The 17318-nt window shown below is 51.6% G+C and overlaps 1 protein-coding gene across 1 annotated transcript in view; it reads left to right on the top strand.

Moving 5' to 3' along the window:
• The window catches only part of NRBP1 (nuclear receptor binding protein 1), a 32132-nt gene that overhangs the window by 13499 nt on the left and 1315 nt on the right, over nucleotides 1-17318 (top strand). The window contains exons 7-17 of the mRNA XM_027703654.1: nucleotides 1648-1774; nucleotides 3641-3756; nucleotides 12596-12679; nucleotides 12913-12971; nucleotides 14088-14186; nucleotides 14259-14391; nucleotides 14662-14764; nucleotides 16424-16474; nucleotides 16569-16704; nucleotides 16791-16844; nucleotides 17215-17278. Of these exons, the coding sequence (XP_027559455.1) occupies nucleotides 1648-1774; nucleotides 3641-3756; nucleotides 12596-12679; nucleotides 12913-12971; nucleotides 14088-14186; nucleotides 14259-14391; nucleotides 14662-14764; nucleotides 16424-16474; nucleotides 16569-16704; nucleotides 16791-16844; nucleotides 17215-17278 (1026 nt within the window). The remainder of the gene's footprint in view (nucleotides 1-1647; nucleotides 1775-3640; nucleotides 3757-12595; nucleotides 12680-12912; nucleotides 12972-14087; nucleotides 14187-14258; nucleotides 14392-14661; nucleotides 14765-16423; nucleotides 16475-16568; nucleotides 16705-16790; nucleotides 16845-17214; nucleotides 17279-17318) is intronic.

The following is a 17318-nucleotide window of genomic DNA, read 5'->3' on the forward strand; positions in this document are numbered from 1 at the left end:
AGACACACTGCCCAGACAGGGAAAGGCTACTCCTTTCCAGGTTCCCTGGCATGATAGGCATGTGTGTACGTGTGCTCCTCCACCTCCACATCAGGTATGCCAAAGGCTGGGAGTAAAATTCCCTGGTGGTTGAACCCCTGTCAGGTGCAGGAAGGACCAATATCAGGTGCCGTTTGCGTTTTTAGCCCCTTCCTTAACTTTTTGTCTCAAGGGACTGACCCAGGAAATGATGCTGAAACTTTCAGGTTTTGTAGGCACATTATCCATGGGTTCATCTGCTCCTCAGTCTTTTGTGTTAATACACAGAGTTCTCTTCCCAGCACTGTGGAGCTTTGGGAGCTGTCTGGGTAGCTCTGCCCACCGAGGCCACATGAGTGCTGCTTGTAGCAACCCACATTTATAATCAAGCTGACAGACTCTGGCTGCAGCAAGTGGCTTGTCTGGGCATCTCACCCAGCATCCTCCCTCCCCTGGGCCTGGCTCCAGGCTGCTGGGCTGCCCTGAGCCTGGTTGGCATAGACATGCCCTGCTTAGGCGGCCACGCTGTGATGAAATGATTTATTTCGTAAATAAGCAGTGATGTTCCTGGCAGTGCAGTGCATCCTTGCATGCTCTGGTTTTTCCACCTTTGCTATGCCCATGTCTCTAAAAATCTGTCTGCAGTTAGGATGTGTTATGTCACACCTTGACGTGGCCTTTTAAGGGACAGCTTTGCTACCTGTTGTTTGACTTCTGCAAGTATTCTTGACCTGAGGAGTGGGTCTTTGCCTTCCCAGAGCCTTTGTCTGTATGAGTTTTGGTTTGATGTGGCAGTGTACTGGGAAGGATGCTCTGCTTCACCTGTCATCCAAAAATAGCCTCTCATCAGCTGCAGGTCTCTGACTTTTCTTCCCATCAAAGAACTCTTGTCCCTTTGTTCCAGAACCGGGGTCTCTGTTCTCCGTAGCAAACCTCAGATTCTTGCTTGTACCTGGGAGACAGGGTCATGGCAGGAGGCACACTCAGCTCCCAACCTGCCTGTAAACTTGGGGACTTGCTCTTTGCACAGGCTGATGTCATCATGGGATTCACTTTATTGTCTTTTCCTGACTTTGTCCAGGTGGAAGAGATTTCCAAGAGTGTGTACATCTGGTACCTGTGTGCTGGCAAACACAGCTGGCTCCTGGCATTCGGTTCAGGCTGTTGATGGGAAGTCCGCTGTAGCCTTGAGGACACAAGAAATCCTCTTTTTCTAGCTTAGTTTAGAAGTATCATCCAGGTGCCCTGGTGTAAAGGTGCTGTGTGTAAAGCCAGACCCCTGGAGCTGGTGTTGGAGCCACAGCTTTCCCCAGAGGGGGGTCCTGCAGGTCAGAGGAGCATTCGCAGAGCATGTGGCTCCAGTGGTTCAGAGGCTGCCTAGAAGGAGGATGGCTCTTTGGCTGTGGGGCACAAACAGTGGCCTCAGCACAGTTACACCTTTGCTCCCTGCAGTTCCACAGAGCTTTGGTTCTGTCAGGCAGGGTGGGAAGGATACAGCAGTCACCCCAGTGGGCTCATGCCAGGAGTAGCCGGTGTCTGTGGTCACAACTGCAGGACGTGCTGGAGTGTGACTGTGCAGCAGCAGTGCTCAAGCTCAGCTGTTCCTGAGCAAACCCCTCTGTTCCACAGCTTTGGGCTGCCTGGTTCACCTCACGTTCAGAAGTGAAGTGATTTATCTGGGAGATTCTGGTTTCCTAGATAAAAAAGGAAGTGAGCGCGACTGGACTTGTGGTCCAGAAGAGGAATCCTCCAGATGGTAAAGCTGTATTTCCAGTGGAGGCTGAAATTAGAGTTGGCAGGGTTGCAAGATGTATTCCTATTCCTGCAGTGCCCACCCAACCAGGAAAGGCAAAGCTGTGTCCCTAGGAATGGTGGTTGTGTTGGAGCTGGAGCCTTCCTCTCCAGCTGCCTGCACAGCTGGACAGGCTGGGTTCATGTTAGAGCCCTGGAGCCACAGTCACTCCAGGGTCACTGATGATGCCCAGCCCATGTTTGCTGCTTCCTGTCCTTGTTCTGTACAGCTGGCTGCTATCTGAGCACTTCCCTGGGTTTGCTTAAAAGCAGTGGGGCAGTAGTTCCCATGGATTTATGGGGAATAAGGATTCAGTGCACGATGATCTGTGCTTTGGTGCTCTGTCCCCAGCACCGTGCTGGCCACTGCTCCCAAAGCTGCTCTCCCCTTGGCTTTGGCAAAGAGAGAATACTTGCTGAATACAGGGCACAAACCTGGGCTAAGGGAGCTGCTGGTGTGCACTGCAGGACATCCTGCTGTCTTGGAGGGGAAGGCAGTGCCAGGAGAGCAGTGTTGTGCCAGAAATGATTGGTGCTGGTTCCTGTGACACCTGCTCAGGTGTGGGAGCAGCACTTTGCTCCTTGCTGCTCCCTGGGATGCAGGAGCACGTGTGCTGGCTGGACTGATCACTGTTTCTCTGTTCTGGGTGTGAATCTCTGTGTGCTGAGGGTCAGCTATGGAAAAAAAAGGGAGTGGGAAGGAGGGAGGATTTTGAATACTGCTTAAATGCAAAACCCATCTGTAATCCATTCATTTACAAACCTTTTTTTTCCAGTGCCATAAAGTGCAGAGTTAACAGATTTAAGGAGGGAAAGCTTCAAATGAGTGGGGAGCTTTGGAGAACTTGTGATGAGAATAGGAAAGACACCTACGGCTCTTAAACTTGCCACTGGTGTTCCCAGAGGCTGGAACGTTCCAGCTGCTTTGTGGAGCTGTGGTCAGATGAAAACATTCCTGGTGAGAGGTCCAGGTTGTGTCCTGTGTACTCTTCCACAGAACCTGTATGCAACACCCTGGTGCCTCTGTGAGTGTCTGTGCTGCCTCGTGAGGGGACAGGCTGCCAGGTGTGTTCCTGGGACAGGCTGCTGGTGCTCTGAGTGGGAGGAGAACACCGTGTTCAGACAGGGTGCCCGGTGCTGCTGCCTGCTTGTGCTGGCATTGCCGGGAGGTGTTCCTGGAATTCTCACTGGCAGCGTACGAACCATTCGCAGGTGAAAGAAGGGATGGGTTTGAATTAAAAATCCTTTTTGGCAGCTCTTGGAGTGCCCCAGCAGATGGGAGGCCTCAAACTGGAGAGTCTCAGACACAGCAATGCGTCAGTGGAGCACAGTGGGAGCTGTGTGGGGGGCAGTGCAGATTTCCCACTTGTGCCTCCTCCAGGCACTGGTGATGTGTGTGTCTCCTGTCTGCACCACACCTGACCTGGGACTCATTCAGTGTGTCACTGTGTCTGCTCAGAGTCTGCCCTCCGTTCCAGGACTCTTACTGGGTGTTAGCCCTGCTGTGGCATCACATGGCCAGGTGTGTGAGTGTGAGTTCTGCTGCCAAGATCCACGGCCAGGAGAAGCTGCTGGGTTGTAGGTGCTGAAAGGGTGGGGTGGGGGTTGCTAAGGGACTGTGGGACACTCACAGGAAGAACAGAATTTCCAGCTTCTTGGCCTCAGAATCAGCCCTAATCTTCTGCTTGGTCAGAGGTGCCTTGTCTCTCCTGCCCGGTCTGGTTCTTAGGTAGAAACCCTGATGTTCCTTAGGTAAATTTCTTTTGAGGAGGTGGCTGGAGGCAGGGCCCGGTGCTCAGTCCTGTCCCTGTGTGCCCTGACTCTGACCCAGCTGTCTCTATGGATGTAAGTGCTTTGCTGTTCATCAACTCATTGACTTTATCTCGTTTTACTTCCCGCTCACGGGCTGCTCTGTTACAACAGTCTTTCATAGGATATTTGCTAATGGTGAGCAAACTTCTCCGCTCCTGTGATGTGACTCCACTTTTGTCATGTACATGATTTTATCCGTGTGTGTATCTGTATATATATATTTATATATATATAAGTGTGTGCATATCTATATCTGTAACACACAAACATACACACTGACCTATTTACAGTGTTCCCTTGCTATAAGGCTGTACGTAAAACTGTTTGGCTTAGGTGCATCCTGCTTGGAGAGCTCATGTTCTGTGCTGGGATGCAAACCGTTCCCGTGCTCTTGGCCAGAGCCTTACAGAGAGGGAGCACTGCCCTTTGTGAAGTCTCCTGGTTTGGTTAGTTCTCTTCCTCCCCATGTTCTTAGCTGTGCTAGCCCACGGGCCCTGTGCATGCCGGCTCCCGCATGTCAACAAGCCGTGCCTTGTCCTGAGCTCTTCCCAGCTGAACTTCCCACCTCCATTAGGCTCTTCCCTGCTGCTGCTCTGCTGGCCTGGGCTGGTCCCCAGCCCTGGACTAGCCCCGCTGTATGCTTGGCTATCCAACTGCTTGCTTGTAGTTTGAACTCTTTAGATGTGTTGGTTTTAAGATGAATGTTTTAGTGAATGTGTCTGGCTCCTGGTGGCCAGAGCCCTCCCACCCCAGACGAGTCCCTGGGTTGAAGTAAGCTTGGCTATTGATGTTATCCCAGATAAAGCTCTGGTTTTGGGAAGATACGTGCATATGAGGAGGGAATTGGGCTGGTGGGGGCCAGAGAAGGATTCGAGTGCTGCAATTTGTACCCTTATTGCATAGAATACCATGTTTACATGTAAAATAATTATTTTATTTTTGCCATCAGGGTTGTTCTCAATGTTAAGAGTTTGTTTCTACTGAGTTGGGAACCACCAACCATCAGCTGGAAGCATTGGAAAGGGAAGGGCCTGACGGGATGGGCTCTGTGCCTTCCACACGTTGGCAGGAGGACGTGGCGTGCCACTCTGCATCCTCAGCAGAGCAGGGGCTCCCAGAAAGCTGAACCTGGGATCTGCTGTGGCTGAGGGGGATGGTGATGTGGTCAGGGCTTGAGTCCTGAGGAGGGCAGGTGTTCCTGGGCATCCTGCAGGCTGGGCAGGATGGCAGAATGGCAGTGGGCAGACTGATCTGGGAACGAGCCCGTGGAGTGGGAATGTGACTGGGCCTGGGTTCAGTCATGCTGAGGGCAGCAAGGCTTAGGGCTGGTAGCCATTTCTCCGAAATCAAGCCACCTCTGAGAGCAGAACCAGAGGCCCTGGTTCTTGCAGGGCAGGAGGAACCTGAGCCAGCGCTCTGCAGGTGCAGGGAGATGCTGTGGTACCTCCCCTGAGCTGGCCTTGGAACACTGAGCATCAGATGGCCTTAGAACACTGACCTTTCCTGGCTGGTTCCTTGTGAGCTTGTTCTAACTGTTGTACCACAAAGTACTGTTGATATGAGAGCTGGGAATTGTTTAAGCCTTAGACATTGAACAGTGATTTAGGTTTGAAAACACTGAGGCTCCTGTTTCACTTGAGCATTGAGCTCATGAGGCTGTGAGTGACATGCTTTCACAACTGAGCTTATTTCAGTTATCACTTCACTCCCTTGGATTTTCTTGCCTGATATTTAAAGACTTGTCATGCTGGTTTCCACATCCTTAACAGACACCTGAGGCACTTAGGTAATGTAGAAATAAGAGGTTACTGGGATATCTTGGATCTGGCCTTTTTATTTTTTCAGCTATGGGAAGTGCGGTTTAGAGAAAAAAATAATGGATAATTGGAACCATCAGACATAGAAAAATCTGTCATAAAAGTGGAAAATTCTTTCACTCATGATGGCATTGATTTAGTAAGATTTAACATGAATTGATGTAGTTTAGCTTCTTGCTGTACAGTTTTCTGTGTGAGTCAAGCATGTCTCTACCAAGCCAAACATTTTCAGTTCCTTAGAAACTTGACAAACTAAGGCAGTTCCCAAGATTTGTCTGTGACTATAGGTGCTGCTGGGAATGAGACTGGGCAGGTAAATAGTTTTGAGTGGAACTTTTTTGCCCAGAATGCTTCAGAAAGTCCAAAGTGGGATCCAGGTTACTTTGGGGGGGGGCATTCTCTTATTTAAAGGCTTTGTCTGCCGTGGGTCTGTGTTGTCTTTGAGGCTCAGTGGTGTAAAAGCCTCTCACCAAGTGGAGATGCTTCTCATTTGTGTTGTTCTTGGGAAACTGTTGAACAAACTGGGTGGAATAGAATGAGGTTGATTTCAATTGTGATGGACGGGCATCTCCTGCTGTAGCTGCTGCTGTGATTACTGGAGTGGCAGAAACAGCTCCAGAGACCTGCCCTGGGTTTGTGTGTAAGCCCAGAGCTCAGGGCAGGAGGAGCAGCCGTGGGTAAGTGACAGCCTGCAGGTTCTGTCCGTGGTTTGTGCTGGAAGTTACAGTGACTGCGTGTGCTCTGATTCAGTGTGTGTTTGAGGGAGTGATGGGGTTTTAAAGTCAGATTTAGTGGTAAGAATTGGTGGCCTTGTTGCAAAGATGTTCCTCCTACTATGCTGTGATGGTAATAAACTCATTTTTATTTTGCAGAAGGTTTAAGAGCTGGCTCTTGCTCTGTGTACTTACCACCTTTGCTCAGTGTACCCTCTGTGTGCTGCTGTGAGTCATCTCACTCATGAAAACACCAGAAACTATGATCTTCTAGGCTGGTTGTAATTTTCAGTTAAACAGGATGTTTTAAAAGTTTTAAATGTGTCAGTTTAGTGCTCCAGGCTGTGGAACATCCCTGAGGTCAGTGTTATTTTTATGTTGCATTCAAGGCGCTGCTGCCTCAGCTTTGCTGGGCTCTGTTTTTTCTCTGCCTTTATGTGGCTTTCCTTATGGGTCAGGAGACATGGATTGTAGTCATCCAGGTCTTCATTCACCCATTTTGGTATTAGAACAGCAGTTGCAGGTGTCTGCTCCTTTTGGAGCCCTTGGATTGAAGGCTTTGGGAACCTCAGCAGTTTAGGAGGCTTCTTTGTGCCAGTTCTGGAAAGATCACTTTGAACACCAACTGAGCAAAGGTGGCCTGTGGTGGCTGACCCTGCCTGAGCAGGGGGTTCTCAAGAGGTCCCTCCCAACCAGGGCAGGTTTGTGATTTAGCCCAAGCAGTGTTTGCTCTCTGGCTCCTGCGTCCAGGGATAAGCTTTGCTGTGGGTTAAGTCTCCCAAGGTCCCTCTGGCGTGTTGTGGAACAACAGTAATCACAGATGTGGAGTTTGAAATTTGGGAAAGTTGAACTGGAAATTCTAGAACTCGTGGGCTGTAATTGCATTTTAGTGGAATGTCATTTATACTGGTTTAGTCCCCATTTCTGGGGGAGCAGAGCTGCTCACAACAGAAGATCATTTTCAGAGTCATGTTTCTGAGGACTTTGTTTTACAGTGTATATCTGTGTTCTGGGAGTAGAGGAATCCAGAGTAGCTCAGTCTGTAGCATTTCAGTGAATGTCTGTTCTTGTTTTTCTGATTGGGTGTAATTCTTGCACCGTGATGTGAAGATTTTTATCTTTTTGATATCAATACTGCGTTGCAGTCAGATGGTGCAGCCCAAGCAAGGGTTTGAATGGTCAGTGGGACTTTCATTCCTCTGGTCTAGAACATGGAACTTGGTTTTGGGTGCACATTTCAGATCTCCAGATCTACTTTGGGATGAAGTTGTTTGTGTTGTGAACTCTTCCAGATAAAATGCCAATAAGCTCCTAAGTCCCTGCTTAAGAGCCTGCACGCAGCCAGGATTGACAGGTACTAATCCTACAGCTCCTCTTTATCTGTTCTTATGTTTCCTGCTCTGCCTACTTCCCCTCTCTGCTTCCATTTAATGGATGTGGTCAAACGGGTCAGGTTAAACCTCTGAGTGCTCTTTTACTTGAATATAAAAATACCACCCACTGCTTCAGGAGAAATGGCACAGTGTGACCATGTCCCCTGTGGCACAGCCACGCAGGTGAATGTGCCTTGGCCCCAGTGGTGGCTGATGATGCCCTGGGCTGTGTTAGGTGCTCCCAGGGGTGCCCAGGGACAGGACCAGAGGCCACAGCACGGGCTGGAGCCCAGAGGGTCCTTCTGGACCCGGGACACCCCCCTCAGTGCGGTGGTGGCCCAAGGCAGTGATGGAGTCTCCAGCCTTGGATCTACCCAAAAGCTATCTAGACATGGTCCTCAGCAACCAGCTCTGGGTGTCCCTGCTGGAACAGGGAGGTTGGACAAGGTGACCTCCACAGATCCCTTCCCACGTGAGCCATGCCATGGTTTTATGATTCTGTATTAATTTCTGTGGAGAGGTTTTTGTGTGACATCAGCTTTCTGTTGCCAGTACCACTGGTTCTGCCCCAGCAGTGTTTTCTCTGGGGTGAGCCATGGGCAGTGTTTAGTTGGTTATCCTGCTGGGAAGCAGTGTCAGTGGATGTGGCAGGGGTGAACATGTGTGTAAGCAGCTTAGGGGGCTTCACCTGGCTCTGGAAACAGTGTGTAGTGAGCTTTCCACGTGCTGTACCTCTTTGCCCTTTCAGCTCATGATATTCAACTGTTGCTTCTGGTGACTCAGTGTTGCAAGTATTTTGCAATCCCTGATAACAGATCTGAGGGTTGTAGCGTGCTTGTATTCTGTGATCAGCTTAAATCTGATACTGCTTTTCCTGTTGGACTCTGTCTGATCGCTGCATGCTTCATTTTATTTGAAATAGCTTCCTAGTTCCTTATTTTCTAGGCCTTGCCCTCCCTAACAAAAAAGCTTTTGTCGTTGTGTGCAGAGGAAGCGAGCTGTGAAATGTCATGGGGTTGTGCAGTCTTGTACCCTTTTGCAGGGGTGAAAGTGTCTCGAGCGTATGAGTGCAGGGGGTAATAATGTGGCCTTGTGCCTCTCCTGGCCTTGTGGCCACCCCTTTGTAGCAGCAAAGAGATGTTCTTGGGCTCGTTTGATAATTTTGGGGTGCCTGTGGTGCTAGTGCAGTGGTTAATCGTACCAGTGCTGGATTGCACAGCCAGCCTGGGACAATCTTAGAGGTCACTTGTTGATCCTTCTTGCTGTTACCTGGTTTCCCTGTGCTTTCTGAGCCTGCTGAGATCTGTTGGATTGGGCACTGAGCCCTTTGCTGAGGAGGGGAGTCGTGTTGTGCTTTAAAGCTCACTCACACGCTTGCAGGAGCCCGGGCAGCTCAGTGATTGCTGCAGGAGGAGAGGCAGAGCCCTGGGGGGGACTGTGGGGAGAACTGAGGCACAGGCTGCCTTTCCTGCCTTCAGGGAGGAAGTGCTGAATGCAGAACAAAGGCGGGGGTGAGTTGGACACCACCCAAGAGGGAAGTGTCCTCTGCAGCGTGGGGTGTTCCGGGGGCTGTGATCCCCAGGCACTCTGCTAAACCTGCTGTGGGGACAGCTGGGAAGGGATGCCACCACTGCATCCTTGGCTGGCACTGCTGACAACCGATGGTTGCTCTGACGAGCCATCCACTTACCCTGGCCAGTTCTGCATGTCCTTGAGGGTTTGAGAAGTCTGACCAGCTCCCCATGTTCCTGGAGGAATGCTGATTATCTCTCTTTATGCTTCTGTTGTCAGATTGAGTTCAGCTTACCAAAGACAGGTTGCTTGTCCTACCTTCTGCTGTGCTCTTCCTATCACCTGCCCTGCACAGACACTGTATTTGGCTGCACCTTCTTCTAAAATTCATCTTTGCTGATTCCCTGCCAGGCTGGTCAGTCCCAAGGGGGTGTGTCTTGCAGTCTGCCCCTTGTTGTCACCTTCTTGTGGCTGAGAAAGACATGTTTGTTGTGAATGTTGGTGATATGGCTTTCCTTTGTGACCTTCATTGTTTGTCTTGTTTGATATAACCAACCTCAGCCTTGGTCCCTCCGATCTCTCCCAGCGTGGACCAGCAGCCCTGTGTGAGTCAGGCAGGAGAGCTCGTGTCAAAGGTCCCTCTGGGTGTGTGTTCTTACCTTGTACAGTCAGGAGCTTGGTTTAGAATGTAGGCTTAGGTGAAGCTCTAAAGCCCTGTCAGTGCCAAGTGGCCTGTGCACCAAGGTGATGGACCTGCAATAGCACAGTGACCAGACCCAAAGTTTCTTGTCCCAGCATCTAAAATCCTGTCACAGGTTAAGCAGCCCCTGTGCCTGCCGTGTTGAACACCCCTGCAGGGAGCTTTTCAGAGCTGGCCTCAGAAGCAGGTTGTGCTGTCAGTGACACGGAGCAGGGCTGTCCGAGGCACACAGGAGGTTCTGGGGGTCTCATGCCATGGCTCTGCTCCTGCCCTGCCTCAGCTCTGCAATAACAGAGCAAGGTGATGCCTGTCACTTCAGTCAAGCTGCACGTGAGCTGGGATATAAACATCTGGAACAGGCAGATTCCTTGCCAAGTGTGGCTGATCAAACCCAGCTGCAGAGCCAATCTCGGCAAGGGTGATGGAGAAACACTCCAGTGGGAATCAGCAAGTTGGGAGGCACAAGGACCAGACTACCAGAGGTGACAGGTCCCTGGCTGACCCACAGCAGCAAATTCAGCTACCTGTCTGTGTGTCCAGGTTGGAGATTCCTACAGACAGTGTGAGCCTGGCTCTTTCCAGAGATGCTGATGCCACTGCAGAAGGTCTGTAGGACCTGGCTGCAGAGGAGCTTGTTATCAAGTCCTTAATGAGGCCCAGCCAGCCATTATAGATGGAGGCTGCTGGGCTTCCACTCTACCTGCCTGTCTGGTATGGGAGTGTCTCGGTTACCACACCATCACTGCTGAGGTTTCTATTGATAATCTGCTCTGTGACTGATTACTGCCTCATCCTTCTCCCTAAATGGGCTCAGGAGCCAAGAACAGAGTGGCTGGATAGGGGACTGGCCCTTGCCATCCAACACATGTTTGTAACAGGATTTAAAGACCCACTGAAAAATGAAACTGATCCCAACATCGCATGGAAGGGGACTTTATCCTTGGCTGCTTCTGCTCCACGTTTGGCAGGGTAGGGTTCTCAAGTTTTGGGTTTGTGTTTCCTCTTACAATCCATTGTACAGATAAGAAAGGCAGAACAAATAGAAGATTCAGAAAATAGATTATTTCCTCTCCCCAGACTGTGTGTTTCACCCCCCTGAGTTCCTCTGCCATGCCTGCAGGGATCACAAACACCTCTGTGACAGTTCCTGTACACTGCATCCTTGACAGAGACATCAGGGATTCCCATAAACAACAATATAAATCTGGTGTTAGAACAGAATGGTTTCTGAAGCCTTAAATACTCTCTTTAAAAGGCCTGGTATGAGAACCCAGTGTGCTGGACAAGCTGTGGGCACTTTGCTCCATGAACTAAAGGTGGTGCTGAACAGATGCATTGTGATGGGGTAGGGGCTGCCCCATAGAGGGGTTGGCTCCAGCAGCACAGGAGCACGTTACAGGACTGGACAAACTCCAGTTGTGACTTAGGAGTGTGAAATACAAAGCTGCACAGAAGTCCAGAGCTCATCATTTGGGAACTGAGGAGGATCAGGTGTTTGCTGGCCACTCGAGGGAGGGTTTTGAGCTACTTGCCATGTGGGGGGTGTTGAGATCCATTGGGGCAGAGTCCCCAGTAGAGATAACTGGTGTAGTTGTGCACGACCCTGGCCAGAGCTTGTCTAAAGCAGTCAGTGTCACTGGGAAAACAGATCAGGTCTTGGGAGAAAGACAGCTTATGCTGCTTGGGGATGTGAAGGTGAGAGGACCTGGTGGTGTCTGGGAACAGGTGAGCACTAGGAATGAAGTCATCTTGCTGGGCTCCCAGGATCGGAGCTGGCACAAGAACAAAAAGCAGTAAGCTACTTGGGAAGTGTTGGTTGGGAAAGAAGCAGCTGGCTACTGGAGCAAGCTCTGCTTCCAGCTCAAATCAGATACAATGATTTGTATGAGCCATGCAGCGAGGCAGAGCTGAGTTACTGAGGGTGGTCCTTCTTGTCTGACTACAGCCCAAAGAACATCTTTCCTCTGAGGCTGGAAACTAGTCTGGTCTCATTCAGCTGGGAATCCTCTTTGGTGTGGAACAATACAAGCAGTTTGGCATGTCCTGGGTGAGCCCACATTGTACCAGTACAGACCAGGAGGGTGACCAGGTGGGAGATGGGCCTGAAACTGTGGGACTGGGCACATTCCAGTGTGACAGTAGAGCTTCAAATGGGTGATGGCTCTGTGCTCCCTGCCCACCTCAGTGTTTCTCCCTGGCAGAGACAGCTGCTTAGTTTTAGAGGGCTGCTTGCAATCTCTGCAGAGGTCGCTGTCAGAAAGGCTTATCTTTCATGGGGGTCCATACTTGTGCTCTGCTTACTATTCTTGTGGCTGCAAGTTATTCCCTCCCCACAGCTCTGAGTGGTTTGTGGAGGTGCTGGCTGCAGGGAGGCCTCTGATGGTCACCTCCCTCCACTTCAGCAGCTTGGCTTAACTCTTGTCTGAAGGCACTCTGGCACCAGTGTCTTTCTGATAAGTGTAAGAGTTGCCTGGTATATCCATCCTCCCAAAACCCTGAGGTGGTGACTGATAACAGTGACTTTGGCATCTCTGGATGTTCCTCGGGCTGCTGTTCTGGATGAGCTGCTCGTGACAAATGTTATAGATCTGACTGAAGTTTGGCACTTCAACTGAGAGTCGTTCCCAGCTTGTCTTCTCACGAGGCAGCAGCTGTGGTCTCCAGGTTTGCCCTTGGAGGGTGATGCCCAGGAGTGTATTGGGGCAGGTGACTGGAGAGGAGGGCTGTGAACACCCACCTTAACTCCACCATCCTGCCCCTTGGGGCACCAACATCCCTGGAGTTGCAGGTGTTCCCTGGGGTCTCCTCAGGGATGGGCTATAGTTTCCTGTATCCTAAGCATTCCTGACTTTCTTCCAGTGGCACCGGACACAATTAACAACCACGTGAAGACCTGTCGTGAGGAGCAGAAGAACCTGCACTTCTTTGCCCCGGAATACGGAGGTACGGCACGGCTGCGGCCCAAAGCCTGGCTTTGTTGGCTTTACTGATGCTTCCAGGCTGTTCTGCACCTTGTTCTCAGCTCTGGGCTCCTGTCAGGTGTCACATTGACAGTTCTGAGCCATTTGCCTGCTGAAGTGCTTCAGCTCCTCTGTCCTTTGGTAGCAGAGCAGGGAGAAGCTGCAGGACTGTCCCAGTGCAGGGTGAGTGATAACAGTGCTGTTTCTGTGTTACAGAAGTTGCCAACGTCACCACTGCTGTGGACATCTACTCCTTTGGGATGTGTGCACTGGAGGTGAGTGTGGAGCGTGGGCTGTGGGACAGAGAGGATAAATCTGAGGAAGGAGGTGGCTCTGGAGAAGCTGTGGCCATGGGTGGGTTACCTTGGTGACAAGTGTGTTTTGTTCTCAGAGCCAAGTGCACTTTGCCTTGGAGGGATCCCTGTGGAGGCTCCCCTGAGTGCCTCACTAAGAAGTAAATGGCTCAGTGAGGTGTAATTCTTCCCGAAATTCCTAACGGGTAATGAATATGGGTCTTGACCAGTCCTGAGGTCTGACCCACTGGCTGGTGGGAACAGTCACTGCTGCCAGTTGTACATAATGTCCATGTACACTCCCAGCTGGGAAGTGTGTGTCCCTCCTGGGTGTCTGGAGCAGAGGGCAGCTGTAGTCCATGACTTTTTCTGGGCCAGCCTGTGCCCATCTGATAGAGATGCTGGTTGTAGTCAGTGTGAGTCTACACACCTGGTTGTAGCAGCTTTTTGGTTCTCCATCCTTACAGTCAGTAGGCCCAAGTCCAGGAAATGGGAGTTGTTGCTAGGAATATTTTCTGGAAAGAATTGTCAGAAAGAGCCAACATGAAGAACTCTCAACCTGTGCTGCACATTTCATAAAGGAAGCAGGAAGAGAACTGTGGAAAGATGCAACTTTCAGGAAACAAAACTTGAGTCTAAAGACCTTCTCTGCAATATTTTCCAGCCTTTCCTAGCTGGGAATTCGTGTCTGTTGTCTGTACCCCATTCTGGATGCGTTGTGTGGTTGCTTTTGTTCTGTGATATGGAGTTGTTCACAAAGCCAGGAGGGATCCTGGCAGTAATCCAGCACTGCTTCATTAGAGGATGGAATTATCAAGTAGAATGACAGGCCAATGGATCATGAGGTTCAGGATGGGGGCACTTAGTGTCCAGGGTGCTGCTGGCAGAGTTCTGGGGTCTCCCTGGCAGTCTGTTGGGGTGCTAGGAGCAAGCTGTCAGAATGAGGAACTGCTCTCTCTGTCTCTCCCAACTGTGACCTTAAACAGCCCCGAACAGCTTGGCTGGGGTTATCTCACACTTGGCAGTGGTCTCCTTGAGCTCTCTTCCCTGCAGTCTGTCATTCCCAGTGGAGTCTGATGCTCTGCTCTGTGTCTGCAGATGGCGGTGCTGGAGATCCAGGGGAACGGGGAGTCATCCTACGTGCCGCAGGAGGCCATCAACAGTGCCATCCAGCTGCTGGAGGACCCCCTGCAGCGGGTGAGCAGGGGGGCTGGTGCCCTGCATTGCTTGCTGGCATTGCTTGTGGTCTCATGCCGTTTTTGTCTTTAGGAGTTCATTCAGAAGTGTCTAGAGCAGGACCCTGGCAGGCGCCCCACGGCCCGAGAGCTCCTGTTCCACCCGGCGCTGTTCGAGGTGCCATCGCTGAAGCTGTTGGCTGCTCACTGCATCATCGGGCACCAGCGTGAGTGCAGAGCCCTGGGAGCCACATCCCCTCACCAGTCTGTGTCCTGCAGAGCTTTGCCAAGCTGTCAGTGCAGCTGGCTTCCTGGGAACCCCCCTCCCTGCTGCTCTGCACGGGCAAGGACCTGGCTGTGGGATGCGGTGGTGTCCACTGCGGTGCCCAGCCTGCTCCAGGAGCATCAGAGAGCTCAAGACCTCTCTGCTTTTCATTACTTTTCCGAGTCTGGAAAGAAACTGCAATTGTTCTTTTTCTTTTTAAAAAAAAAATTAGATATGATTCCTGAAAACGCTTTAGAAGAAATGACCAAAAACCTCGACATGAACGCGGTGTTGGCAGAGATCAACCATGAGGACAGGGAAGGAGTCAAGATGATGTGAGTCCCTGTGGTGTGCTCTGGGGGCTGCTGGGGGCAGCAGTGCTGGGGCCCTGGGCTGAGTGCTGTGGGGTCTGACTGGGACTCTGCCCATCACTGCAGTGGTGTTTGTGGTGGTGTTTCACCACTGAGGGAGCCAATGGGAGCTGATGGAGCTGGAGGTGAAGGAGCAGTCGCTGCCTCTCTGGGCACACAGAATTCTGGGGAGACTTCTGGGTGGAAGGAGACCTTGCACCCGTGTCCTGGGAGCAGATTCCGTGCAGCTGAGATGTGAATCTTTTCCCAGGTGGAGGGGTGGGAAGTGAATATGCTGTAGTTGGAACAGTCCTCAGTGAAACGTGGCTGAATAGTTTGGGAAGGTGCTCAGACCAATCACAGCCTTGTCTGATGAAGTCCAACACCTTGGAGGAAGAGCTCCTCTGCATTTTCCTAAAGGAGCAGCCTATTCCACACTCTGCACAGGGAAAGGCAGTTTGGGCAGCTGTCAGTGACACACAGCACCACTGACACTGTAGGAATGGCTCCCTGAGGGAGTGACTGCAATGCATGTGGAGCAAGTAGAGTGCCAAAAAGTGATTTTAGATAACAAAGCCTTGGCCACTTGAGGGATTATCTGAAAAGACTAAGATGTGAGTGCTGTGTTCCCAGAGAAGCCCAGGATGCTTCCAGGGGAGCCCAGAGTTCTGAGATGCTCAAGCTGCTGAACAAGAGTAACCAAGGTGACAAGGAAGAACAGCTCTGTCTGTTTGAGCAGCTCTCTGAGCCATTCTAAAAACCCTCTCTGAGACCCTTCTAAAAACTGACCTTTCAGTTGTCATAGTGCTAGGAAATAATAGTATGGAACTCCCTTTGGAATGTTTTTGATAAAGGTTCAGAATGGAGGACAACAAGTGAAGAGCCAAAGCTGTGCAAGAGAGATCCTTCACATACATGGGATGTCAGTCTGTGTGGGTTTGGCTGTCTGCAGGCACCAGCCTGGGACTTGATTTTGGTAGTGCCATATCTCGGAGGTGCTGGAAAAGGGAAAGGAAGCGCAGCAATGACTTGAAATGTCAGAGAGCATCACTTTTGAGTGGTTCATCAGACTGCCATGCAACCCAAGCTGCCAGAAAGAAAATGTTGTTGAAAGCTACTGCTGTGTTAGAGGATGGGACAGTCCCAGCTGCTGGGGGTGTGGGAAGGGCTGGAGAGTGGTCAGGGAGCCAAGGCAGGTGTGCAGCCCACACCAGACCTGTGCATATCCTGTCAGGGTTTGAGCAGCTTTGCAGTCCTTGCCTCACCTCTGGAATGCTTCAGAGCAGCCTTGAGGCAGGGCTTTGGCTGTTCAAAGTGTTTGTTGCAACCAGGGGGGCTGTGTGGCAGGTGTCTGTGAAACACCTTGCCAGGAACAGTGTCATTGGGCCACCTTCCAAATAACTGTGCATTGGACAGCTCTGCAGGGAAGTGAGACTGCTCTGCCCTAACCCTTAGCTCCTCGGGGTAGTTGTGTCCTTCTGGTAGGATTGGAGCCTGTCCCATCTGTGGCTGCCTCTGTCCATCTCCATCCTGCCCAGGGACACAGCCCAGGACACGGGGATTTGGAACTGCATCCCAAGAGACCTGAGTGGATGTTATTGTGAGATAACTTCTCATCTCAGGACGTTTTGCTTTGTTTTCCAGCTTCTCACAATCTCCGGCGTTGGAGCTGGACAAGTTCCTGGAGGATGTGAGGTAAGAGGGTTTTTTTAAAGGGCACCTTTAGCTGTGTGTGAGACTGGAAAAATTTCGGAGAGCCATAACCTCAGACCCTGCTACTTTCCTGTAGGAATGGAATCTACCCCCTCACAGCTTTTGGGATGCCGCGGCCCCAGCAGCCTCAGCAGGTCGTGGTGAAATCCCCCATCGCTCCCCCGTCGGTGAAAACCCCAACTCCAGAGCCCGCCGAGGTGGAGACCCGCAAGGTGAGCGCAGGGGGCTCCGTTCCCCCGTCCCATCCCCGGGCAGGGGAGCCAGGCAGCCACTCACCACCTCTGTGCCTCTCTTCCAGGTGGTGCTGATGCAGTGCAACATCGAGTCCGTGGAGGAGGGGGTGAAGCACCATGTACGTTCCCACTTCTGGCTGAGCTGGGGGGGACCGGGGCAACTGTGCAGAGCTCATGGCTCTGATGTGCTGCTGGTGCCTGGGAGGACCCTGTGATGCTGCAGCTGCTGCTGCTGGGACCCAGAGCCCGACTCGGGCTGTGCCAGCCACTGACCCGTGACCTCAGCCCACCCCCAGGCCCAGGCTTCCTGTGTGGGATGGCGCTGCCAGCCGTGGTTCGGGACGAAACTGGCTGAGGCTGCTCTGTGAGACCCCCGTGGGGCTCTGGAGGGGTGGTTCCCATCCTGGGGGGCATTTCTGGGGATGCTTTGGGCTGGCCGTGGCAGCCTGCGGGACTGCAGTCCCTCATGAGAACTTCTGTGCCCCGCAGCTGACACTGCTGCTGAAACTGGAAGACAAGTTGAATCGACACTTGAGCTGTGACCTGCAGCCCAGTAAGTACCTTCCTCAGCCCAGTAAGTACCTTCCTCAGCC

This window comes from Neopelma chrysocephalum, unplaced genomic scaffold (genome assembly GCF_003984885.1).
Source record: "Neopelma chrysocephalum unplaced genomic scaffold, ASM398488v2 Primary Assembly neopelma1_245, whole genome shotgun sequence".
In the NCBI taxonomy this organism is placed as follows: Eukaryota; Metazoa; Chordata; class Aves; order Passeriformes; family Pipridae; genus Neopelma; species Neopelma chrysocephalum.